At 39.7% G+C, this 27,397-nt stretch overlaps 2 protein-coding genes and 1 long non-coding RNA gene across 3 annotated transcripts; 2 read left to right on the top strand and 1 right to left on the bottom strand.

Moving 5' to 3' along the window:
• The first annotated feature begins 6,424 nt into the window (after positions 1 to 6,424).
• On the top strand, positions 6,425 to 14,215 carry slc6a4b (solute carrier family 6 member 4b). The gene is made up of 13 exons (XM_061038134.1): positions 6,425 to 6,746; positions 7,557 to 7,691; positions 7,807 to 8,026; positions 8,165 to 8,303; positions 8,431 to 8,565; positions 9,520 to 9,623; positions 10,425 to 10,552; positions 10,757 to 10,869; positions 11,353 to 11,484; positions 11,681 to 11,780; positions 11,883 to 11,983; positions 12,347 to 12,514; positions 12,665 to 14,215. The coding sequence occupies exons 1-13, from the start codon at positions 6,482 to 6,484 to the stop codon at positions 12,743 to 12,745; spliced, it is 1,821 nt and encodes a 606-aa protein (XP_060894117.1). The 5' UTR covers positions 6,425 to 6,481; the 3' UTR covers positions 12,746 to 14,215.
• Positions 14,216 to 17,152: 2,937 nt separating this feature from the next.
• Positions 17,153 to 18,094, top strand: LOC132974231 (uncharacterized). Its single transcript, XR_009673102.1, has 2 exons — positions 17,153 to 17,528; positions 17,752 to 18,094. It is a non-coding gene; the product is annotated as an uncharacterized LOC132974231 (long non-coding RNA).
• A 1,282-nt stretch (positions 18,095 to 19,376) lies between these two features.
• ankrd13a (ankyrin repeat domain 13A) lies at positions 19,377 to 27,098 on the bottom strand. Its single transcript, XM_061038130.1, has 15 exons — positions 26,669 to 27,098; positions 25,560 to 25,695; positions 25,119 to 25,243; positions 24,974 to 25,019; positions 24,459 to 24,602; positions 24,163 to 24,352; positions 23,092 to 23,158; positions 22,894 to 22,975; positions 22,729 to 22,790; positions 22,334 to 22,464; positions 22,066 to 22,223; positions 21,801 to 21,962; positions 21,536 to 21,696; positions 21,348 to 21,412; positions 19,377 to 21,158 (listed from the first exon to the last, which is right to left on the bottom strand). The coding sequence occupies exons 1-15, from the start codon at positions 26,774 to 26,776 to the stop codon at positions 20,960 to 20,962; spliced, it is 1,836 nt and encodes a 611-aa protein (XP_060894113.1). The 5' UTR covers positions 26,777 to 27,098; the 3' UTR covers positions 19,377 to 20,959.
• Positions 27,099 to 27,397: the final 299 nt, after the last annotated feature.

Below are 27,397 nucleotides of genomic sequence, written 5' to 3'. Positions count from 1 at the left end.
TCGTGCGATGAAGCTCAAGACTCCTCCTCCTTTCAAACACGCCTCTTAAAGACACATTCACCGTAAATAAATTGGGTAAACTCGGCTTTCTAGCGTTCAAATCAGGGGGGGGGGGGGAATCTGAATTAGAAACAGAAGCATCCATTATGAAAAAAAAATATTAACAAGAATAGTTCATTCAAAATATACTATATTCTTATTTTGAAGAAAAGAGATAATGCTTTTGATTCCCTCATTTGCAATGTTTCCTTCCTTTCCAAAATAATTATTCAATCAGGAATTTATTGCCAATCCATTTAAAAATGTAACTCTTACAGACCTACCGGTAATCAATTGAGATCTTGGTTGTGTAAGTGTTGTAAATCCCTTAAAATTATAAATTTTTTCTTTGCGCCATCTTGTGGTGAGAAAATAGAAAATAGAAAGACTGGGACAAGAAATCTTCACATTGATATTTAAAAAAAATATATGTACAGTGTCAAGATATATTTTTTAAAACGTATTGAATCCCAATGTAATGTACTTTTTAGCATTCACAAAGTGCCAGAAGTCATATGGGCCTACACGCTTTTAAAGCTAAAATGCTCACCTTCTTTACATACATATATTTATGGAAACACCCAGGGACAACACGCCTGTAGCTCTAAATCTGTAGGATATCAGGTCAAATAGTTAACACCAACAGTGAGGAGAAAATGAATCTTTTTACTGATAGGAAGCAGAGTTTACTGGATTAGATAACAATTGATGCTGATAGACATTTTGTTGCTTAATTTTCAACAGCTTTATGAGAGTTGAAATGTGTAAATGTGCCGACATTTACAAAGAATACAATCCTTAAAAGTGCCATGTTCAACTCGTTTCTTAGAAATGGTCACAGCTATACCTCATGATGTCCAGAAGATGGCGACTCTGTCATCCCAGTAATCTAGTTTTAAATGAGTAAGAATATGTCCAGGAAAATCTCCATCTGAATCAGAAGAGGAACTGAAAGAGCTGGAAGCAACAGTGCAATGGAGTGTGGAAGTTTTTTGGGCCTGAAGTCCAGCTTTGCCTGCAGGACTGACCTGTCAGGTAGATCAGGTGGTGAAAGGATGGAGGGATAACACATGATGACAGACGGCCACGTCTTGATGGGACCCCCATACCCCATCCCAACCCCTCCAATACCTCCACCCAATAGCTTGGCTTCATGTTCTAATAACCAACTAAACACACTGAATTTAATGGATGGTCACTAATGTTATTACTAGTCCCTGTTGAATCTATGTTGAGACTCTTAATGTTATCATTTGTATTGTGATATCAGACCAAATATATTTAAGTAAGGCTTATGAGAGATATTATTAGAGGTATCTTTAATTCAAAGTAACAGTTAAATCACCTTGGCTTTTCATGCCTTCCTCATGATATATTGTCTTTGTACCTTTTACCCACATTTTTCCCCTCACAAACATGGTCCTGAGCCAAGGATTCCCTCGCTGGGATGACTCACACCTTACAGTGGCTTTAGATAATATGAGGTAGTAGCATGTTTGTTAAATGCCACACCAGGACTTCTGCTTGAGTAAACAGAACACCAGAGCTTCCCTCAAGCTTGCAGCTTTGCTTACTTGTCAACGAGAAATACTTTTTTTTTTAAATTTAGTTCAATGCTTTCAAAATACAAATGACAGATTATTTATTCATAGCAAATAATCAAATAGACAACTTGTAAAAACAGGGACAGGAATGTGTAAAATAATGACACATTCCAGCAGATGGTCAGAAAATCCAAAATGAAAAGTAAAAGGAGACAATAGATGAGATATATTTACACTACATTCAACAGTTTAAGCACTTCATGACCAAATAAAATAAAATAAATCTAAGAAACAACAATGCTGTGTCATATCCCTGTATGTTGCCCATCAGCAGAGTTTGCAGGCAGGCCAACATGCACATGTGTGATTAGAGTCGACGGGCTCAAATAGGCGCCCGGGCATGAGATACAGGCTGCTGTCAGTCTGATGTTCTTCTGCCCATGTGTGTCAATGAGGATTGACAGTTTGTATGTTAGAGAAGGCCAATGCTGTTTGGTTTGTTGTGGCTTTTGGCCCCCAGGGCCCCCTCGCACCTTGGCTGAGCAACCACAGCCTTTTTTTCCCATCAGCTGATTGTTTTCTCCTTCCCTGCTCTGGCGAAGACATGACATGTTGAATCTGAAGAAATCCATCCATCCACCCATCCATTCATCCATCCACCAATCCATCCATCATCCACCATCCACCCATCATCCACTCATCATCCACCCATCATCCACCCATCATCCATCCACCCATCCATCCATCCATCCACCAATCCATCCATCATCCACCATCCACCCATCATCCATCCACCCATCCATCCATCCATCCACCAATCCATCCATCATCCACCATCCACCCATCATCCATCCATCCACCCATCATCCACCCATCATCCACCCATCATCCATCCATCATCCACCCATCATCCATCCATCATCCACCCATCATCCATCCATCATCCATCCATCATCCACCCATCATCCACCCATCATCCATCCATCATCCACCCATCATCCATCCATCATCCATCCATCATCCACCCATCATCCATCCATCCACCAATCCATCCATCATCCACCCATCATCCATCCATCATCCATCCATCATCCATCCATCCATCCATCCATCCATCCACCCATCATCCATCCATCCATCCATCCATCCACCCATCATCCATCCATCATCCATCCATCATCCACCCATCATCCATCCATCATCCATCCATCCACCCATCATCCATCCATCATCCATCCATCCACCAATCCATCCATCCATCATCCATCCATCATCCATCCATCCATCCACCAATCCATCCATCCATCCATCATCCATCCATCATCCACCCATCATCCACCCATCATCCATCCATCATCCACCCATCATCCATCCATCATCCATCCATCATCCACCCATCATCCATCCATCCACCAATCCATCCATCATCCACCCATCATCCATCCATCATCCATCCATCATCCATCCATCCATCCATCCATCCATCCATCCACCCATCATCCATCCATCCATCCATCCATCCACCCATCATCCACCCATCATCCATCCATCATCCATCCATCATCCACCCATCATCCACCCATCATCCATCCATCCACCAATCCATCCATCCATCATCCATCCATCATCCATCCATCCATCCACCAATCCATCCATCCATCCATCATCCATCCATCATCCATCCATCATCCATCCATCCACCAATCCATCTGATAACCAAACAAATTTCTAATTTCCTTCAGGTAATGCACCCAGAAAAGAAGACATGTGAAACCACTCCAGACAGTTTGGCTTCCACTTGGCTTTTAAGTGACAATTTCATGATTGCTCTGGGTATATCTTGTCCTATCTCTGTGTCATATCCATTTCCAGGATTAACTTCATTTGAGGCACTCTCTCCGCTAGCAGAACCTGCGTGACCACTGCCCTCTGAATATCCATTTAGCAGCATTTTTAAAGGCCTCAGTGCTAAAAGCGGTGGATTTGATTACAAAGTCTTTTTATTAGGTTTTTCCTAATGAGGGCAGTTAAGCCGTTGTCTCTTCTGCTGTCTTCACCAAACTATATTAACATGGGATCAGGAAGCCAAGATGGTTTAGGGTGCTATTTATAGCTGTCTGTATCAGAAACTTGGTGGTTCAAATGGACCACTTGCTCATGGTTTCAAAAGGAGAATTACATTTGTACCGGTTGACTGTCTTTATTTGTGATATACAGCATAATGTTTATTGATGTTTTTAAGACTGTTGTTGGAATTTCTTGGTTCTTTTATGATTTTAAAATAAATCTGTAAATCTGATTTAGAAAAGTGTGAACATTAATTATGATTTTCATAATTAAAGCTGCAAATTACTAAGGCAGTAGTATTTAGGTTGAAGAGTAACTTAGCCCTTTTGATAAAGGTGAGAGATCTTCAGTAGTCCTGGTAGACTTGAAGGCTGTTTATGACACGTTTGTAGATCACTCAATCCTTCATCAGCATCTTCAATCTTTCTGTTCAGAGGTGTCACCAGGATTTCTGGGCCCTATGAAAAGATATCACTGTTGGCCCCACCAACTTAGCCAAAACCATAGACCCCCCTCCATTACACTTATGACCAATTAAAAGCATTAAAGAATGAAAACATTGTTACACCCTGATAATTAGGGATCATTAACCACAAGACAGAAAGTGTGATCATTTCTCAGCAACATTTTAAGTCATCCAATTTTTATAGACACAAAACATTTCACACATCAGCATATGTACAGGAAGGTATAAAGAGTACTCTTTTTATTATCTGCTAATCTTGTCTCAACTCACTCACCAAAGTTGATAGGGTTTATCCACTCTCAAACCACTGCCCTGCCTTGCAGTATTCCACTATTTTAGGTTTATTTAGTTCCTGTTATTTAGGGTAATTCGGAAGTGTGGTCCAGTCAACAGTGGGAAGTAGACAGGACATCCAATCCAAGGGTTTTGCTAACTTTTACAGGGAGTTTATTAGAAACTTCAGTCAGACAGCGACCCCTTCATATGCATTCACTTCTCTTCATGTCAAGTTCCAGAGGACCCCCCAAACTGACTCTGACTTCTGCAAAAATTCAAGCCGGGTTTTACCACTGCCCCCTATTCCGACAACTTGACCCTCAACTAAAATTTGTTTTTGAAGTAGACGCTTCAAACGAGGGAATCAGAGCTGTCCTCAGTGTTAACCCAGCGACAACAAGCTTCACCCCTAAGCTGGAGTAAACACCTCAGTTGGGTTGATTACGCACAAAAGGAATTACAATGTGGGGAATCATGAACTGCTGGCAGTGAAGTTGGGGCTGGAGGAATAGAGACATTGGTTTGAGAAGGCGGAGCAACTGTAGTCTGTACTGACCACAAGAACCATATACATGAAAACTTCCAAATGTCTCAACTCAAGGTAAACCAGGTGGGCCCTCTTCTTTAATAGATTCAATTAAATAATCTATTAAAGAGGTCACAGAGCTGCAGTTTGTATCCAAATTGTGAAAGGAGTTTTGCTGATAGCAGAAGAGACCCACCACCCACATTGCAACCTTCCTGCGTCAAGTCTGTGAAGGAAAGGAAAGCTTGTTGGTCCCTGCCTCCATGTCTGTGTATTTAATCCCTATGTCTCCTTCCTCATGTTGCCAATTCATTGTGTGTTCCCTATGTTACTTGGTTCAAGCATTCTTTCTCGTGAGTTTATCTAGTGTTTGACCATTGCCTGCCTCTGTGACTACTGTCTTTTCACCTGCCCCCTTTAGATTTGCTTGTAACGCTGCCTTGATTACCTGGACTGTTAAAATAAACTCTGCCTTTTTACCACAACCTGCCTTGTGTGAACCTGTATTTTTGGGTCAATATATCTGTCTAGTTCTTTAAGTGCTTACTTGTAATGGTTTATGTACTTTACCATTCATAGGTCCTTCTTAGGTCCAGAAATCAGTGTGAGATAGAAACCCCAAGCCACACAGGAAAAGCAGTTTACTTTCCTATTTTTAGCACTATAATGACAAATTATAAAAACATTGTGTTTAGTTCCGTCTTCCTTCATTGGGGCCTAAGTTGTCAGTCCCACGTTCTCCGCTACTACGACACCCATGCCCCATCTAAAAGGATTCTCAAGGTTCAGTTGTAGGTCTCTTGAACTCTTCTTTAGTCCCCTGGGTCAAGTCATCAGTATTCATAATGATAGAATCCACTGTTTTGGTGATGACACAGTTATATGAACACTTGCAATCCAAAAACAACAGCAGTCTAACTCAATTTACTATCTGCCTTTTTTGTATTGCTCCACTGAACTGGACCAATTAATCATCTTGTTTGCCACACCTAATTCATTATATAAGCTCATCTTCAAACTTGGACCCCTTTCATATAGCCTTACATAAAGACGACTGCAGGAAACTTGAAGGTGTTTTATTTGATTCTGGTTGTTGTTTTGATGATCAAGTTAAGAGCAATGTTATCCCTTCTTAACACTGGTTCCTACTGTCTAAAATGATCATTTCAAATTAAAATGGTTCATGGTGAGCTCTTCCTGACACATCACTATCAAGTCTTGATACCCGATAATTATCTAATCAGCTTTTACCTGTTTGAATAATTCTGCTGCTGTTAATTTTGAAGTAGAAGTGGTTTTTACTCATGCATGAAAAACGTTCAGAGAACCCTATCTTACTGTTTTGTAGTGAATTAATTGATTTGATCCTTTATAACACAGAAGATATCTAAATCAGCTTTGTAGCTGAAAGTCTTTTCGAGGCTGTTGTGTTATGCCTCACCACTAACAGGTACCCTCAGCCTCAGCTCCACCCACTCCTCCACCCGGCCTGTCTGTTATCATCACAGGGGAAACATCCTCCTCTGTGTGGAGCTGCTTCTCTGGCTGACTTTTCACAGTCCGATGCCCCAACAGGACTCAGCGGTCATGGCCGGCAGTCTGACCCACCACGGCTCCCCGAACCCGGGATACACCGCCAATAACAACGCGGTTCCGGTCCCGGTCCCGGTCCCAGCCCCGGCACTGGCACCGGCCCCGGTCCTTACTCAGACCAACTCTAGGGATAAGTGGAGCAAAAAGATGGATTTTCTCCTCTCTGTAATTGGCTTTGCTGTGGACCTGGGAAATGTTTGGAGATTTCCCTACGTTTGCTATCAAAACGGTGGCGGTAAGTGGTTATACTTTTTTTCACGAGGTAATTTAGTTTAAATGTATTCAAATCATTTCTGACTTTCTCGAATCGGCTAATGTCAGCATTTAGTGATACGAAAAAACAGGCTGATGTTACGCATCTGGCAGCAGGAACTGTCCATGGTGCTGAACTACACATCTGTAGCCGTCACAAAAAGAGCACATTTGAAAGTTGTAGTTTTACTTTTCCAATCTGTTAGGTCACCTTTTGTTTTATTTTATATTTTACGATAACTTTTTTAGAGGAAAGAAATAATTTTTTACATAAAAATTGGTTTTGTCATAATTTTTTTTTTTTCAATAAACAGATGGATTCGTCGTTATATAATGTAAGGGTTATTATTGTGGGAATAGGTTTCGCTTTTTACAGTATAGGCCTTAAAAGCAGCAACTAAGGGTCTGTTTAATTACTGTATAAAGACAAGATAAAACACTTGAAAAGGCGTAAATAGATAATTAAAAACGAAATTAAATGTGGAAATTTTGTTAGATGATTTCCTTTTGGTAAATAGTAGGCCTACGTGTTGCAGAACGCACTTAAATTATTTTTTAACACTTACTTTAAAACATCTTTTTCATGATAAAAATCAAGTGGAAAATTTGCTTCTGATAATTTCCCTCTATGAACTGTATTTTAATTTATTTAAATAGCCTCTCAAGTGTTCTTGTTTTGAATGCCCTCATAACAATAAGGAATGTCCTCACTTTGTAATTGCACATGAGCTGTAATAGTAGACTTTCATCTTTAAGCCTTACATGACATGTATCCTCTTGGATCTGTGTGCAGGTGCTTTTCTTATTCCCTACATTTTGATGGCCATCTTTGGTGGTGTGCCACTTTTTTACATGGAGCTGGCACTGGGACAGTTCCATCGCACTGGAGCCATTTCTATATGGAAACACATTTGTCCCATTTTCAAAGGTAAGGCCCCAAACTGCTCAATGGCAGATGTTCAGATGAAATGTGTGACTCAAAAACATCCAAGTAACTATGATAAGTTATTTTTTTAATCTCTTCTCCTTCTCCTGGTTTTCAGGTATAGGATATGCCATTTGTATCATCGCTCTGTATGTGTCCTTCTACTACAACACCATCATCGCCTGGGCCCTCTTCTACTTCTACTCCTCTTTCTCCAGCATCCTGCCTTGGACAAACTGTGACAATGTATGGAACACCCCTGACTGCACCAACTACTTTGGCATCGACAACGTCACTTGGACCAATGCCTCCAGGTCTCCGGCAGAGGAATTTTACACGTAAGTGCATGTAAGTGTGAGTAACAGAAACCACATGTATAAATAGCTTTACAGTAATACTCGAAAATAGATTGAGTAATATAAGGGACCGGTTGTCTGGTGTGCTGAAAATAGCTGATGTGTGTTTTATTGTCACAGGAGGAATGTTCTGGAGATCCACAAGTCGTCAGGTCTTAAAAATGTTGGGGGTGTTCGCTGGCAGTTGATGCTCTGCCTTTTCCTCATATTCACCATTGTTTACTTTAGCCTGTGGAAGGGCGTGAAGACTTCAGGGAAGGTAACACATTTATTATTATACTACCATAAAAATATAGATTTGTGGATTTTTTATTAACTTTAACTACATATGATCCCCCATAATCGGTTCCTGATATGACTGATTTATTTCCTTTAATCCACACCAGGTCGTGTGGGTTACAGCCACCTTGCCCTACATAGTGCTTTTCATCCTTCTTATTAGAGGAGCCACCCTGCCCGGTGCCTGGAGAGGAGTGGTGTTTTACCTGAAACCACAGTGGGGGAAGCTACTGGACACTACTGTGAGTTGTAAAGTTGTGCGTTTATGGTGTGACAGAAAAGGACTCGATGTAGTTCTCTCCTACAAAATAAATATGACTCCCTTTTTGTATGCTGTTTGTTCCATACATTTAAATGAACCTGTTATTTAATCTTTTATCAGATATTTTTTCAAGCCATGTTTCAAATCAGTTACACTTTATACTCTTATGTAGATGCAGTCTTTTGTCCAGAAATATAGAATTTGCTCTATTTCACAGCACATATCTTCTCTTTAGGTCTTTCACTTTTGGCAGAACCAAAGATCATTATTGAGCGTTTCCTCACTATAATCCCTGTCCATCTCTGGTGTAAAGAACACATATAGGTGTTTACATGTACACCTACACTTTTTTCTATTTATTAGTTCCTTGAGAACCTGTCAATGATTTTTTTAATCGAGGAAACATCCTCATCTTCTACTGAGGTAGTTCGCTCAACATGTGTGAGTGCTTTCGTTGCAGGAGAATATGGATGAGATGAAATGAGATGCATAAATAAGCCACAGAGCAGGATAATAAGATGCATAATTGGTTTAGATTTTCTGCCCATTAACAAAGGCCTCCCTTTCTATCTCACTCACCGATATCCAACGCTGCCCTCCTCTTTTTACAGCCGAATGCTCGCTGCCCTTTAGATCTCCCTGTGTACAGCTGTGCAGCTACTACATTACTATACGACTGACACAACACCTCTCTGCTGGGTAAATTAAACACCGAGAGATCAGAAGAGAAATAAAGAACTTACAAATTCTGAGAATATAGTGACAATAAACCACAGGAAGGAAATCACAGGCAAAAATGTGCTCTGTTCTGTGAACAAATACATTGTTTAATGTTGCGAACTGGCCAAAACAACCTGAATCATCCAGTAATTGTAACAATTAGGAGTCCCAGAAAGTTCACCGTCTATTTTGTCTCTTTCTCTTTCTTTTCCAGGTGTGGGTTGATGCAGCGGCTCAGATCTTCTTTTCTCTGGGACCTGGCTTTGGGGTGCTGCTGGCCCTGTCCAGCTACAACCCTTTCACAAATAACTGCTATCGGTAAGAACTGAGACAAGCTGAGTAAACGTGAACACACATTTGTGGCTTGAATGCAGCTTCATAGGCAGAAGCCGAGCGTCAAAATAAAAGGCTTGAACCTTTGTACAGTACTTGCACTCTGTATGATAAGAAAATAATTCAGACGCTTAATTTAAGGATCTATTTTAATGCCTTTTTGCACAGAACATGTTTAAATCTTAAACAGCAGCTATAGGGATTTTGAAGCTTTTAATCAATATAACATAGTGTGTTCGTGGAAGAAGAAAGGAGTACTACATGGTGGGTTGACAAATTTTAAAATAAGGCTAAGAAACATTATGTTCCTTGATGTAAAATGAAATAATTACATAACAAAAAGACAACTGATGGTGTTGTAAGTTCTGAGTTTAACACTGATGTCCATTGACTTGTTTAAAACGAATCATGGCCTCTTCTGTGGAGCTTTCTAGAGATAGAAGACTTTCTGGCATTTGAATCATTCTGCAGATTGAATTGTATGTGTCTTATGGACAGAAAACATATGTTCTTCAGCAGAGTATCCCTCATTAGAGTCTTCTCAAGATATCTCTGGTTGCTGGCATAGCGTATCTTTGTGTGTCCCACACAAAGCTGAAGAGATAATATAAAGAAAGCCATTCAACAGAGGTCACAGAGGTCAGCCAAATGTTCACCTCAAGAAGCAATACCTCTGAGGAAATATCACTGATAAAAAGAAAAATGTTAATAAAAGAAGTAGAAAAGGCAATAGGAATGAGAATTATTGTGCCACATGTTCTTGAACAGGCATTCATTTCTCCACAGTGACGCCATTGTGACCAGTTTGGTGAACTGTCTGACCAGCTTTGTGTCGGGGTTCGTGATCTTCACTGTGCTGGGCTACATGGCAGAGATGAGGCAGGTGGAGGTAGAGGAGGTAGCCAGGGATAAAGGTCAGTAAATTAGTTTAAAATGTATAATAATAATACTTTGTCCACGACCCATCAGTTGTAGGTGTGAGTCCCGGCCACGACCCTTTGTTGCACGTCATTCCCACATTTCCTGTCTCTCTTCACCACATTCCCTGTCTAGGATTCTAATGATTCTCCAATGAAATTAAACTCAACCTCCTTCATTCAATATCTCTATGTTATCAGGACCAAGTCTGCTCTTCATCACCTACCCAGAAGCCATTGCAAACATGATGGGCTCAACCTTCTTTGCCATCATCTTTTTTACGATGATGATTACACTGGGACTGGACAGCACGGTACGAACTGTGTGAACTCTGGTCGCCTTGTATACATGAGGGCCACAGGGGCAACTCTATGTAGCTCAGTGAAGGAAGCTGAAAACATATCTGATTGTAAACCTGTTATGTAGATTATTTTATTGTTATATTCGAAAGTTAGGATTTAGAAGTTACAATTAAGATCAACAGACACTGCAAAGTCTGCCATAACAACATTTTATCTTGTTAGTAGCTTTTACAATACCAGAAGCATGTTTGTTGTTTTCAAGCTTGAATTGCATTTACGTTTAATTTATTTCTTGGTTGTATTTATCTTTTTTTCAATTTTTCTTATTTATTCCATAATGCAAATGTAGGCCTGGATTCAATGCTGCAGTGAGGTTAAATGCACTGAAATGTTAGCTGACAATGACAATCCAAATTCACTGAATGGCTTTTGAAATGGAATGGAAAGGCTCCTATGACATACTACATGTTGTTGTATTTCTTTGTGTGTTTCAGTTTGGTGGGCTGGAGGCGATCATCACTGCCGTGTTAGATGAATACCCAGATCTTTTGTCAAACAGACGTGAACTTTTTGTACTGGGCTTGGTAATTGTCTGCTTTGTGGGCTCTCTAAGCACCCTTACAAATGTAAGTTTATCACTGTTTATGTTACTCAACCTAAAAGATCAAAAAGTCGATCCATTTATATCATAATGAATCGCCTTAAGTCATATTTCCTGTTAGTTTAAGGCAGGTCGAGATACACTGTAGTTAAGTTACAGGCTGCTAGCAGAGAGGAACATTCATAAAAATGTTGTTAATCAGTGAAGAATGTCACTGACAGGGTGGTGCCTATGTGGTGAAACTGCTGGAGGAATTTGGAGTTGGAAGCTCCATCATAGCTGTGGGTTTCCTTGAGGCCATAGCAGTGTCCTGGTTCTATGGTAAACAAGAGATTCTTTTTTTTTAATCAATTGACCAGTATTCACTTAGTTTTATCTGCATTGAGAAAATAACTGTCTTTTGTTGATTTATGTGGGTTTCAGGTATCAACAGGTTTAGCAATGATGTCAAGGCTATGCTGGGTAAAGCTCCGGGGTTGTTCTGGAGGGTGTGCTGGGTCGCCATCAGTCCAGCATTTCTAGCGGTAAGATGTTGAACATTCCAACTACATTAGCAATAAGAGGGAAACATTTACTATAAGATTATACAACAAACACAAGTTCTTTATCAAAGATAAAAGACCCTCATCCATTTAAGTCATAGAGATCCATTGCAGGGTAAGATCTAAAGATGACATAAACAAGCTCACCTAACAGCTATAACAGCTGTCTGGTTGTTGACGTTTAACATTATTACACTTTCATTTATTCCTTTATATATTTATCTTATAATCCATGGAGATCTGACAGGAATATTTCCTTTGTGTTATAGTACAACAGTTGCATTTACATGGAAATGAAATGAAATTTACAAGCATGAATAAGTTATGTATTTAAACTCTCCTCAGTATATAATAGTGAGCTCCCTGCTGAAGGCGCCGCCCCTCACGCTGTTTGACTATAAGTACCCAGACTGGAGCATCACAGTGGGATACATCGTGGGCTTCTCATCCTTCATGTGGATCCCCATCTACATGGTCTACAAGCTGGTGTGGACTCCTGGATCTCTCAAACAGGCCAGTCCATTTGGAGATAGAGCAAAAAACGATCCAAATGCTATATACATAAACTTCTTTATACAACTTCTTTTAGAATAACCTCTTTATTACTATTATTTTTCTTCTTCTATTTCTTTTTCTTCTTCTTCCTCTCTTGGTTTTGCACAGAGGTTGGCAGTGTGTCTAAGACCAGAAAGGACCATACCAGACATCCATGCGGACAACCTCACCATGGTTACGGTACCATAGAGGGAAAAGCACCTTAACACATGAAAACCACACTCGACTCCTCCCCTGCTAGAAGTTTTTTTTTTTTTTCAGCCCTCAGCTTCAAGTGATTTGTGACACAACCTGACCGTCGTCTGACATCATGACTGTTACCTGCTTACAATGTTAAACATGTCAGCTGTTAAAGCACATGTACACTCTGTAAAAATAGTAAATGCTGCTACATTTTTTTTACCCCAAGAGGAGCTGACATAGCAATACTCACACCTTACTGTTTGGTCTGTGTATTTAAATCTACAGTACATGTGTCACCAGACAGTATGTAGCCTTTATATGATCCCATGAGTCATATTTTATTTTGATACAATTGTAGGAGTCACATTTGTTTAATATGTTGCTTCTTTCCCCTTCAAGAACAACATGCCAAGGAAAATAAAAACATGTATTTCTTTATGTAACAGACAGCACATCTTTTCTACCGCATGGGGCCGTTTTCAATGTTAAGTTCTTCTTGTCTGTAGTTTTATCAAAGTTGGATAATATCAGCTCTGCATGCTACTACTGACGATAGAACAAAATAGTTTCCTGTGGAGAAGCAGATGAGTTAAGACAGAGTAAAACCACTACAATAACCGTGGCAGCATTGATATGCATGCATTTGTATGTATTTTATTAAGTGGACTTTTTATTAATTCGCTAAACAACGTGCTCTGCAGTCAGTTATTGCTTTTGAAAGCAGGTGTTACCAGCTCTGCTGCATTTTTGTGGAAGAACAGGTATATGTGTGGACTGAAACATTTACATCAGTGGGACCAAACCGTGATCAGTTTGGCATTAAAAGAATAATCCTAATTCTTAGTTATTAACCTTTAATTTTTGCAGATGCTGTTTTTAGTCTTTACACAGTGGCTTTGTAGTACTGTGCTTGTTTTGGATTTTATGCCAGCTTCTTGATATATTTGCAATAAAAAAAGTGTTCTCCCTTCAAGTGTTTGCATCTGAGTTTAGAGAGGCCATCGAACAAAGATCACACCAGTTCATATTTGAAAGGTGTGGAATTATTTGTGTTGGTTTTTTTTCTATGGGCATTATAGAGTCTGTATCCTTAAAGATGCATTTCTACAACTTAATTTGTCATTTCAATTCAAATTAAACTATTTCGTCTTCATGTGATGGCTTCATTTAACTCCAGAACGCTTGTTTTGCCTTAATCTGCCTAAATATCGCACTGTCTGTAAAAAAATACTGTAAAGGTCGTATTGATATTTTGCCTCTCCAATGTTTTCACTTTAAGACTGTTCACGTTGATTTGCTCACATAATGACATCACTTGTGTCTTTGCCATCTGTGTTACATTTATCTTCAATAGCTTTATATTTTATCCTAAAAAAAGAAACATGGGTAGGATGATGATTATTATGTGATTTCATTTCTCTTCAACCTGGTTTCTGTAACAGATGTGTATACATGAATTATAGTATATGTTACATATTTTATCTTTGTGTTCTTTTCATTCCTGGAGATTAAAGGTGAACATGAACAAACAAACAAATCAACCTGCATTATTTCAGGCATTTATATTCCACCATGTATATTAAAGCAGGGAGTATTTGTCTGAAATCGTAAGTAGGATACCTTATGTGAGATTTGTTCCTGTGAATTTCCATATGGTGATCTTCGCTTCTTTGTAATGGCTGCTGGCTGTTGCTGCTCACCTCTATTAGATATTCTAATTAACAAGCTGATTTGCAATATCCAGAATCCATCAACATTCAATGGGATAGTGCAGCATCTACCTACAAAAAACATTCACAAACACTTACATGATTCTCACTAACGGCGCCCTTCAGATCTTTACTCATTCAAAAGATTTTTTTTATTCTTGGGCGAGCCCAGTCCGATCTCTTTAAGGACGACAGGTATGAAGCCGTACAGGAGCAGAGAGTGGATGGAACATGCGATTCCCCATTGAGATGCTGGTTGGTGGACATGCAGATCAAAGCCCTTTTGTGTCACTGACGGCTATTGAAGTAGAGAACAGGAGAGCACAGGAGACACATAAAAGAGACACTGCAAAACACAAGCTCCTTTTCTATCTGACAGGACTATCAGTATATTGGAAAAATAATGACTGCAAAGATATTGTGGTATAAATGAATTTGCTGCATGTCATAACATATAAATCAGACACTTAAGTACAAAGGACATGCACATTAAAGGGGAACATTCAGGTTCTATTTAGTAAGTGTTCAAACCTTTAAGATTTTTGGAAGAACATCTGTCGATATTTTCTGTCTTAAGATTGTTTTCAGTTAAACTTACAAGTAAACCTGTTGGTCATTTTGTATTGAATGTTTACTCCTTTATCTTCACTCATGTCACAGATCAAACATACACATGTGCCAAAAGCCCTGTTCAATTTATGTTTTTTCTCTTTTTTTCTCTTTTTTTTTTTTTCTCAAATTCAGGCCTCAATTTTCACAAAGGCGACTGTTTCTACCATGGTGTATCCCCCTTAAACATATCTCTGTGCATTTTCTTCAAAATGTAATAATGTTAAAGATGTCATATTAACATGATGACGTAGAATTGTAACTAAATCACAGCCTGATACTGAGTCAAAGATCTGCCAGTATCAGCTTGTTGCAAATAGAAATCAGCGTTGGTTGCTGAATGGTAATACACATTTGATTGGAATAAAAATCCCCCCAAAAAAGGGCTGTGTGTTAAAGTTTAAATACAGTTACTGTCCATTCACAGCTGTGAATAGATAAACAATTAATTTGTGTGACATGATGTAATGTTAGTTGTTATATAATGTTCCATTATATTAACGCTAATGACTGTGTTCAGAATCAACAGGAACAGATAATAAAGCTGACACTCAGAGAACCATGCTCACAATAATCAAATGACTAAAAGGAAGGCATTTTGCTTATTCAAATCTAGTATACATAATTGCTTTCTAAGGTAATGAAATTTAAAATAAAAAATGATTTGTTTCAGTTTTAATGTCTTTAGAAAGCCTTTAAAAATAGGAGCTTTGAGTTCATGCTGTAATAAAATATGATTTTGTAGCGATTAATGTTTCTAGGAGGCTTCAAAGTTTTAATTTCAAGCCACCGTGATTGACATTTCCAAACACTCATTAAGCTTCTCTAGCAAATAATTAAGAGCAATAAGTGTAATGGTGTGCACTCTTAAGTTCTACAGTGTATGAAGGTAAAGGCCAAATACATCAGTCATGCCGAGTAATTACATAAGGATATAACCCCAAGGAGCTTGACCTTTATATCTATTCTTCATTGCTCTTTGACATTTCAGAAATGGGAAATGTGATGGAGGTTTCACACTTGTTTGATGGTTACCAGTAAGAGAGAAAATATTGTATACAGTTTGGATTCCGACAGTCGAACTACCTGAAAAAACCTGCAGTCAGGGCTTCAGGTAGGTTCTTGCAATGTATTTCAATATACCTTCAATTTCAACTCCAACAATAGCTCTGGAGTTTAAATGATTAATCATTTGTTTATTGAAAAAAAAATCATAAACACTTTAGTCCAGGAAATCATTGAAACCTTTTTTTTTTTTTTTTTCAAAAAATGACTTAAAGGAGCAGTGTGATTATTGTAACCTATTGCAACCTACTAACCAAGCTTCCAGCCCTCTCAGTGGGAATAAACCTACACTGGCTGTTTTTAAATAAATGTGAAAAACCAAAATTAGAGCTGGTGTTTGATCTGACCAATCTGGACAACTCATAGACTGTAAATAACTACAGAAACTACTTGGTTCATGGCGGGATTAGGGCACGATTTGCAGCGTTTATTTTTTGCAGTTGTTTTCTGAATATTAGTATTTTTTTCACTTGGTATGGTCGATGTAATCACAGCGCTTTAAATGCAGTAGTTTAATCTATTTTTTTTTTTTTACTTTTACATATGCCTTTTTGCATCATTTCCGAATATGCTGCACATTTTTGTTAATGTAAGTCGTTTTCGCCACTGTAAATGACAATTAGCAAATATGTAGCCGCTTCTTCTCCTATAAACGGCCATGCCTTTATACCATTTTAAAGAGCGACTTGTACAAAAATTACTCTAGGCTATAAAATTGTTGTTAATGGATAAATTAGAAGAAAATAAAAAATATATTTTATTTACTTATTTTTTCTTACCAGGCTGTCTATGCCCATTTGCCTACTGCTACGCCTACCTCTATTAAGTTGGGCATTTTGATATTGTATCTGTTTGAAATGACTCACTTTTAGAACAAGCCTCAAGAGGCCATTTGAGGAAATCCATGCATCCTGTTCTGAAGCACAAACACAACAAATCTTACTTTCAGGGTATTACACTTATCAAATCAAATGCCTTATTTTTACAGTCTATGGTCTCAATTGGTGCACTGGCCCTTTAAATGCTTTAATCAACAACCCATGCAGTAGCCTCATAGACTGTGGGTACCATTCATATCGACTTACGGCGAGCATGGTGAGCACCCAATGGGTTTAGGACCCGGATCCAGGCCGGAAGAAGCATAACAAGAAACGTCTCGTCGTCGTCACCCAGGTCATCACTCGCCCAGCATCATCATCACAATTATCAGCATCATCCTCCTCCACCTCTGAGGTAGGCGCCATCTCCGGGTCCAGCCTTAAAATTACATCGATGCTGCGCCGTCATGATGTCTTATCTCAGCCCACCAGCTCTAATAATGTGTTTCAGTGTGTTAGTTAGCGGGCAAACAGCGGACTCCGTATCAAATGAGAGGCCTTATGTGGTCCTACAGAAGCAGAATTTAGGTAAGACTGGATTGACACTAAGTTGAGGCCTGGTTGCGTGTGATGATAGCCCACTATAAGGTGTTTATAGACTAATACATGGACTTTATGTTTTAGTTAAGGAGTGACAGACACCTGTTATTTACATAGGAGCCTTAAAGCATATCATTAATCCATGATTGTATTCAGCCAGTTTGTTTTGCTAATGTCCTCTTTGTGATCGCCTTGTGTTTTGTCCTTACAGTCACACTGGGGAGTGTCCTCGCAGTTCTGCTGGTGTTGATGCTGATCATGGCTGTGTGTGTTTACAAACCGCTGTCCCGTCGGTGAAAACGGGCCTGAACAAACAGATGGAGAACAAACCTGCTTGTCCGCCCGGGCTAAGTGACACTGCACATATGGCAAACCCTGGCCACACTCAGCACACCGAGGAGTTCAGCCCTGGGTCAGTAGATCCAGGCTATCCAAGCTTAAGCTATGATTAACTGAAAATACCCAGACTGCTGGAGCTGGCTCTGCAAGGAAATCAGGTCTTTAACTTTAAGCCCTATACTATATCAACTATCTTTAATTTTGTATTTATTTTATTGTAAATAAAAATAAAAATTCTGATTTTGAATCACGATGGCAACAAGATTGCAATATCTGAGTGACTTTCAAAGAGGCCCTGCTCAACTGGGTTAAATCTGATCCATGAACAGAAGCTACAAAGAGAGAGGGATGCAGTGGTGTTACATTGTCTCCTCTGTTTAATGATAAATGCATCAATATCATCAGATTAAAAAGCATAACTGGTCCACAGAGTTGTTAAAGAATTGACAAACTGACGAGCTCTTCTCCATCAAATACTTTGGGAGTGCATCAGTAGCGTTCACCACAGAAACTTTAGGCCTGAATGCTTTGCCCCAGAGTGAGAGAAATCTAGTAGCCCTTTGTGTTGCTGGGAGCGGGGGTGACATTCCAGATGGAATGAAAACGCACTCATCCAAAGAGCCCAAAGTGTCACTGAATGGTGGAAGTGTCAGTTCTGTATGTGAACCATGATGCACTGACGTATGCAGTCAACAGATCTCAACCCAGTTGAACATCTATTGGAAACTTCTGACCCATGTGTTTGACAACACTCTTTCTTACCATCATTAAAACGCCAACACTTGACTTTGACACTTTGTGTTGGGTTTCTCTTTGTCACCTTTCTGTATCTTACAAACTGTTCTATTTGTGTGAGATTTGTATTGATGATTTGGCATTCACATATTTATAAGTGCTTCGTGTTTGTCCTATTTATTCATCTGAGGGGACATTTTGTCAGGAAGCCTGGAAATCTGAAACCATGAAGTAAAATGTGGAAGTGCAACGTGAAAGTTTTCATAAAAAAATGTACGACAATTAATTAAGATCGTATCCTGCACAGGTTAATATGCACATCTTTATTCTGGAATAAACTGCAAATCACTTTCTTCTTTTTATTTATTGTGTCAAATTCAGACTATAATCTGAATAAAAGTATGTTTCTAACGTTTTGACTCGTTGATATTTTTAAACGCTCAGAAAAGTGCAGCTCTGTTAAATCACTAGGCATTAAGGTGTTCTTAATCAGACTGAGTGACTGTATTAGATCACAGTGATGACGTGCTTTATCCACAGTGCACACTTTACGGCTGGGATGACTGTGATATGAAGCAGCTAGCCAGACATCAATTCTCTGCAGATAAATCACCTTTGTGCTGTTGTCTTCAAACTTTAAGCTGAAAATAAAGAAAGCCCTTGGTCTTCAATGGAAAACATTGCATTATATAAAAGTAGCAGAATTGGTCATCCTGGGTGATCGGCTGCATTTTTGGTAAATTAAAGCACACGAGGTTCTCGTTTAATCCTCATGGAAATAAAGTGCTTTTATTTCAGAGACAACATTAAAAAAAACAACAACACAATTTTGTTTTAGAATTTCAACTTAAAAAAAACTTGGTAGATGAAACAGTGCAGTACAAAGAGCTGCATCTAATGAACCAAAGCTAGCCGTATAAAAGTCCACGGTTCAGTCATTAGCTGTTGATGAGCTGAAACTCTCGACGGACGCAGCATCGCAGAGAGACCCCAAACAAAGTGGTTGATGATTAGTGAAATCACCTATAGTGGTTAATGCATCTAATTTAGCATCACACTGTTACAACTGAAACACTTTTTCCCCTTGTTTTTTGTTTTTTTTTAAATTACAAAATTTAAAATAATCTTTTCAAAAGTGAAGTCTGAGTGGCAGCACAGAAAAAAAGTCACCACCCCTTGCCTAGACTAAGCTTTCCCTTGGCACATGGCGAACATGCTTTGTCTTTTTGCTGCTTGGAAGTGGAGAGTTGTTCATGGCTACAAAGGGCAAAACATGCTGCCTTTAGGATTCTGGGTAATCTCTGCAGCACTGGTTTTGTGACCTCTTCAATGCATACCGGCTTTAAATAAACAGAGAGTCTGGTCTCTGCTGTTTCATTTTTTTAAACTGAGGTGATAATGTACACAGTCGCTCAGTGACTCATGGAATCTGAGACAAATGTTCAATAACATCCTTGCTGCTGCAAAGCTATTCTATATCCATGCAGCTGATTTAACGTTACCCTCAAAGTAACATGCTTTTGTTTCCCCCATCTGCAGAGTGTACATTCACAAAACACATTATGAACTTTTGACTTAATGAAGCAAACGTTCAGAATTCTTATCAATATGGAAAAGAGTGATATGCACGAAGAGAAAGTTATCAGGCTACAATTTATGATAGTAAGTGATTAACAAATTAATTCCAAAGGGAGGGGGACGTGTGTTAAATATGAACCCTGAGATTTCTGTTATTTAGTGAGCTCATGGTTCTCAACATGACTCCTGTAGAAAGACTTCACAGTGAAAACACTCAGATCTCTCCCTTTTGGCCTGGAGCACAAGTAGCTTTCAAACAACTTTTATGATGCTAGGTTGTTTTGCTTCAAGCTTTCTAAAAATCAGAGACTCAAGCAACAGGTGCCAGGAAACAGCGCCCTTATTTGAGTGCTAGCACTACATGAAGTCCTCTTGAAAAGTCAAACGTTTATGTTCTTAGAACCTTAAATACACTGGTGAGACCCCCCTCCCCCTTGTGGGCAACAGTGTGAAGAATATGGTTCGCTGCTATCATTCTGAAAGTAAAATAAATAACAGGAAGTTTCAAAAATGATGCATCAGAGTCCAAGAATTAAGCTTGAGGATGGAGCCACACATTATGCTGAGATAGAAATATATAAAGGGGTATGCTATTACCAAAAAATATTTTTGGGGAATATTGGTTATCCAGAGTCTGATATTGCAAAGATGTTACAGAAAGAAATCTGCAGTTGCATAGATGACTACAGTGGTTTGGGAGGAACATTGAGGTGTGGTGGTTGCTTCTGCATCTGGAAAAGTTGTATTATTATTCCCTTTTATTCCCTTTACTTCTCAGTGAGCGATAGCTGCAATATCCTCTCCAGATCCTCTTCCTCCTGCTGCCTCATCCTCTCCTCTTCGGCTTGAGCGCGAGCAGAGAGCTCCATGGCCAGGCGGAGTTCTGTGTCAGGACTGGAGGCAGAGAGGGAGCTGGCAGGGCTGGAGGTGTCTCCATATTCCACTAGCACCCCCTCTGGGACACTCCTGGAATTACATCAAAAGGGGAAAGTGTGATCTGATCTGAGGCTTTAACTGACCCATAAAGTAGAGTATGAGAAGAAAACACACAGCCACAACTACATCCAAGTAGGACAAGCAAGTATAAAGGCTCCGCCCCTTTACCCCGTGTAATTGAGTAATTGCTATGCAAGCTAATTTGACATGTAATCCTACCTGTCACTATTACTGCTTGCCATTACATCAGTGAAGTCTCCGTCAGTATCTTCAAACGTCCCGTCCTGCAAAGTCACAAACATCAGAGTATTTAAAGAAAGTTATTGTGACAAACTAGAGAGCACAAAAAGAAGGGAAAAAAACTGATTTGTGTTTGTTGTTAGCCGGTTAAGGAAGATGGTTATGACCTGGCTTGGGATATCCCGAGACTCCAGGAGACTCTGATGGATGGCGTACTGCAAAAGCTCCTCGTCGTTACTGGAAACCTGTGTGTGTCGGCTCCCTCCGCGGCGGTGATAACTGGCAGGCACCTCAAACACTGACGGACACACTTGGAACAGAGGCAGTGCTGGATCAACAAAAACAAACAGAAGAAGCAGTTTAGAGGGTTGCAAATGAATAACTACGTTGGACATGTGGTAACATTCATGGTTAAACATGCTTCATTCATACCGGCAGCTTCTTCTTCTTCTCCTGAGGATGTCGGTGTAGCTGCTGGCGTCGTAGCTGCTGGCGTCGTAGCTGCTGGCGGTGTGTTCACCTCCTCTTCAGTACTGCATTTGTTGACACTACCAAATGTGATCCTGGCATTAAGCACATGAAAAAGTGGAATCTCTGCAAGGGAGGAAAATACAACAGATTACATGTAAAAAAAAAAAAACTTCAGAGAGGGAATGAGAAAATAGCTGCTGGAACCTGATACAGAAATGTCACAAACCTATTTTCACAGGAAATCCAGGAGGGAAATTCAGTGTCACAAAGTCTCGTAGCCGTGCAAAATGGGAACTGGTGCGAGCCATGAGGTCAATGATGGGGGTCACCTGCTCCACCAGGGACAGAGGATGTTCCTCACTCATCCACAAAGTACCTTTGAACCTGGGTGAGACAATGTTAAAGAGAAGAAGCTCTTAAAATGTTCATATGGTTTAGTTTCTTGATATAAATACAAATGAGTACAGTACAAAGTGTAAAGCAGGGTTTCCTACTTCTGTGTTCGAATGCTCAGTTCAATGGGTCGTCCGATGTCTCTGTCCCCCAGGTCAAACTCTGGGTCGAAGTATTCCTCCGGAGTGATGGCAGTGGGATTGGTGGCAGTTGCATACTCAAGAGTCAGATCCTACAAAGTCAAACATTTATCAAATCAGCCACTGGGATTAAAGATCTCTGCTGTTCATTTTTTTGGTCAGTGTCAAACCAACTGAAGAAAGAAAGCAGAGGAGAACGGGGGCCAGGGACATAACTTTACATGCACATTGCTGTTTTTACTGTCAGTCAAATAATTATGTGAATGAGAAGATTTCTTTATTTGCTTAAATGGTTGCAGCCCTGGGTGGGAAATTAAATATTTCATTTTAATGTAGCCAATGAATTCATGTCTCACCCCTTGTGCACTTATGTGTTGCTCCACAGTCCCCAGCAGAGACTCCAAGATGTTCCTTTCACCTTCGAGCAAAAAAAAAAAAAAAAAAAAGAGAAGCCAATATAAGTTTTGAAAAAAATCTAAACAAGAATCTACAGTAAACTTCATTTTATACATTCCACTTACTCTTTATCCTGGCTTTCTCCTCATCTGTAAGATGCTCCGTCCTCGTTCTGATCACTACATTTACATTATTTACACTAAAAACCTGAGGGGGGGGGGGGGGGGGACAACAACTATCTTATCAAAAATACCCAAACATTTTTTTTTGTGGTGCTGAATTTAAGGTATAATAACAAAAGAGAAGGTATAACTTCTATTTACCTTGGCGTCAAATCCATTGACCATTTCAGTTTTGTCAGACCTCCAGCCCCAAATCCCAGACTTGTTCCTGTGAGATCAAAAGACATCATTAAAAGAAAATCCACCATCATATCTATTTAAGATTATGTGCACAACATGGGACTCTTTAAGATACACTGGCAGTGTTTCATTCCATTGTTGAGTTGTATTTTTAAAGACATGTTCCTCAAAGACTCAATTCTATATTTTCAGAGGTGGAACAAGAAAGATTTTCTCTCATCAGCTACAGCGATATCAGTTTGTTGTGAGACCGTTTTGGGATGGGTGGTTTAATATTCTTGATTATGTTGATTAACAGAAATTTCTCTGAGATACGGATGATAAACTTTGAACATGTTTTCGAATATATCGGATGATAAAAGTGAAGTGGCCAATTAGAGAGCAGCTTTTACTTGCAAGTGGTGTACACACCGGGGTGTACACCCAATAAAAGAGGAAACATCCTGTCACCTGAAGAACATCAAAAAGACATTTTATCTAATTATCCATACCACATTAAAAACTTCAACAGCTTATTACCACACATCATCAGATCATCCTCAGGATACTTAAACAAGCTGCATTTCCATGTTTTAAATGTGATAAATATAAATATCTTTCAGTACAGAAAACGTTGAGACCTTTACAATAATGCCCAGACCTGGTCCCTGTAAGATGTGCAGTTGAGCTAAACAGAATATCACGGCTGCCAAACTGAACACTCACAATGAAGTCATCTTAAATATGAATCACACCTTTGTCTGACATTTAAAATGTGTACTACTGTCCGCAGTTGTCTGTCACATATGTTTATGTTATCCAGATAGAGATGATGGCGAGAAGATGATGATCACATATTACCTTGAACACAACTCGTTCACATTATTGACATCAATATAAAACGGAAGTTGTTGGTTTGTTACACAACTTGCTCACTCAAAGGTTAACATTGAACTGTGATACTAGAATGACACTGGACATATCGTACAGCAGTCAGAACAGGAAGTAAGATCCATGCATGTCCTGAGATTTAAAAAAAAATGTGACTCTTGCCTCTCAAAAGCGATATCCTTGGTGTCCAGGTAGGTGTTGACAATTGGAGTAGTCAGCCTTTTGGCAACTTCTTGTTCAGCTGGCTGCATGGATTCTAGAGTGACATCCTCCATTTCTTGAGATATGTTGAAGCGTTCTGTGTCTACTACTTCATCGTCATGGTTAACCTCCATCAACTCTGCATGGGAATCTGTATCATACAGTCAGGGATCAACTTAGATCACGTCTTCCAGAAATATGAATTCATAGAGAGAACTGTGAGTATGTGTTGTATGTAAGAGAGTTGAAACACACACCATCTCCTCTAAAGATGTAGCTCCGACGCCCTCTGATCCACGTCATGTTTTCAAAGCCAAGAAGAGTGGCATCCACTCGCAGGCTGGCGCCACTTTTCCAAATGCGACAAACATCACTTGGACAAACCCGGGACAGAAGAGGGACTGTGAAGTAACGGCACATGAATGTCCCATTGTGGAAAGAAAAACATGCGCACATGGAAAAAAAGTGTGACTCATGACTATACTAAAATAAAAAGCTTCGTCTAGCAAGAGGCAGGTATGCAGTTTTTCCTGAATGACCTGATTCAACCTCTTGGCTGGTTACAATCATGCATTTAGTTTCATTTTCTGTTGCAGGGAACAGCTGAAAACAACACTTAGAAAGTAGATAACTTCTGCTTTTGCATACTCATTTCCTGAAAGCCATTCCCGGCAACATGAACAGGTTATCATGCGCACACACACAATAATGAACTGGTATAATGTAAAGACAGACATCCCCCCCCCCCCAAACACACACACACAGAACTTACTCCAACTGGTGAATTCCCACTTCATTTCCATATAGAAGTCTGGAGACTGTAAATGGAAATAGCTATTAATTCCTTTGTTGGATAATATTTCCTGGTACATGTGCAGATGGATAACAACGTAATGGCTAAATTTGGGAATCAAAACCTCTCGAATCTTTGACAGCAACTCAGGCACTCCTCCCAAAGCAGTGGAGGCTTTGAGGTAGTCTCTGCGTTGAAGCACCAACTGAACCATCTCTGGATCTCCTGTGCTGACGGCCTCCTGCAGCACTGCACAGACGATTATAAACAAACCACCAAACCTTTTAAGGTAACAGCATTTTGTTTCCCTTAAGTGGCAACTATCCATTACAAAACCTCAACAGTGACGGTGATGACAGAGGAAACGTGAAACTGTTATACTGCAGTCAGAGGATTCAGCTTGCATTTTCACCATAAGCCCCATTAACAGTAGAGGATATAAGAGGGTCTCTAAGTGATCAAACAACCCACAAACCCTTAAAAGCACATCTGCTATACAAGTGAAAGAGACCTACATGAAATTGTGGCATTCTGTGTCTGCTATTTATCAATTTATTTAACTTACCTGTCCAACTGGTGGAGTTTTCTTTAGTCACTTGAGCACCATGTCTAAGAAGGACCCTCACTGACTCCAGGTGTCCCAGCGACACAGCCAGGTGCAGAGGAGTGCGACCTCTGGGATCCACAGTCTCTACGTCATTCTAACAAATCAAGAAGAAAGACGGAATTGTGTCTCTTTTGTTTGACTAATAAAATAAAGACACCCGAAGGACGTAATCATGCAGAGACAACACCATCAGTCACAGTCATAAGGTTAAGTCACCCACGATAAGTATACAGGACGGTTAGACTAAAATTATGTCCTGTCCTTGCGTGAGTCGTTCTTGACTTAAGTGACGTAAGCGTGTTATTGTTAATGAACATTGTGAGGTCAAAATAATAACTAGATCGGGGGTGGGCAACTGGCGGCCCCCCCATCAACCCCCAACGTGGCCCTCAGGTTAATTTTTTACACATCAATTAATTGGAAGAATGAAGAAAAACATGATGAAATCTGCCATGAAATCATGAAAACTCAGAAATATGTCCATAATAATATTTGATCACTGGTATATGTTGAGTTAAATTTAAGACATTATTGACGATTGTAATAGTTCAATTTGGCCCCTCTGGCAAGTGAGAATTAAATGAATGTGGCCCCTTGCTGTCACACAAAGTTGCCCATCCCTGAACTAGATCATAACAACACACAGTGTAAACAGTGAGGAGTTACCCTGAGGTTAACCAACAGTGTAATGGTTAGTAAAATCATTACAACACTGTGTATTGTAAGTCAGGTGCATGTTGGAGAACTGGCTCTGCAGGACCATCGCTATAAATCATTCACATGACACACTGCAATTTACAACATACTCATACTAACATTTGGTAAAGCTGTTGTTACGTCGACGTTATCCATTGATTGAAAAAATTAAATCTCTACGTCAGCGTGTTTATTTACAGAAAAACCTGTTGATTATCTACAAATCTATTTCTAAACGGAGTGAGGCTCCGGCACCTGTCAACACGACTGGCCTACTTACACTGGATAGCTGCTGGCTTCATCCAGCTACCACGCGTTAAAGCCAAAGTTTTACGATGTTATCCTGTGTTTTTTTTTTTTTTTTAACCAACCTGTTGTAACGTGATTTGTTCCTGCAGCGTCCTGTAGTCGTTCTCCCACACCGCGGAGTGCAGAGGAAACTTCACTCGGATGTCTTCGCTAACATTAGCCGTGGACATTCTTCCTCTTTGTGAAGGCGCTCAGTGCTGCAGCGTTTAGCTAGCTTCTACTTGTCGCAGCCATGGGACCAACTGCGATACCAACACGCTAGTTATGCCCCCAAAATACACGATGAACAACTTCCATGCACTTAATAGTTGCCACCAACAACGTCAACACATACAACCCCGGCGTTCAACTTTTCCCCCAAGCCTTCCCCTAAATAAAACTTTTGAACAAGGAAGTGCCAGGAGCCGTGCCCAATAACAACAGGGGTGACCTGTTTATAAATTCACTAAAAACCTAGTGAACACCATTCAATAAAAAACCGTTCACAGTCAATTAATATACAGGATGTATTTCCGTGCATTGATCATTACCTCAGATGGCGAATGACAGAAATACAGTGAATAAAAAATAAAAGCTTAGCGCTACAGGGAGAAAATGGTCTGTCCCAGTTGGACTGAACCATTCGACTCGACTGCACGGGGGGGTTGCTTGAAATGTAAAATTCTTAAAAGCGATTTTATGCATTACATATTACGTTGAAAAATCTAATAGCTACGTAATTAAGTAGAGGCTAAATTAACGAACAAGCTTTAGGGGTTGTTTCCAGTAAATCAATTGACTGTTATGCAAAT

Source organism: Labrus mixtus, chromosome 5 (genome assembly GCF_963584025.1).
Source record: "Labrus mixtus chromosome 5, fLabMix1.1, whole genome shotgun sequence".
Classification (NCBI taxonomy): Eukaryota; Metazoa; Chordata; class Actinopteri; order Labriformes; family Labridae; genus Labrus; species Labrus mixtus.
The sequence above is the reverse complement of the archived record's forward strand: the minus strand, read 5'-3'. Positions and strand labels throughout refer to the sequence as shown.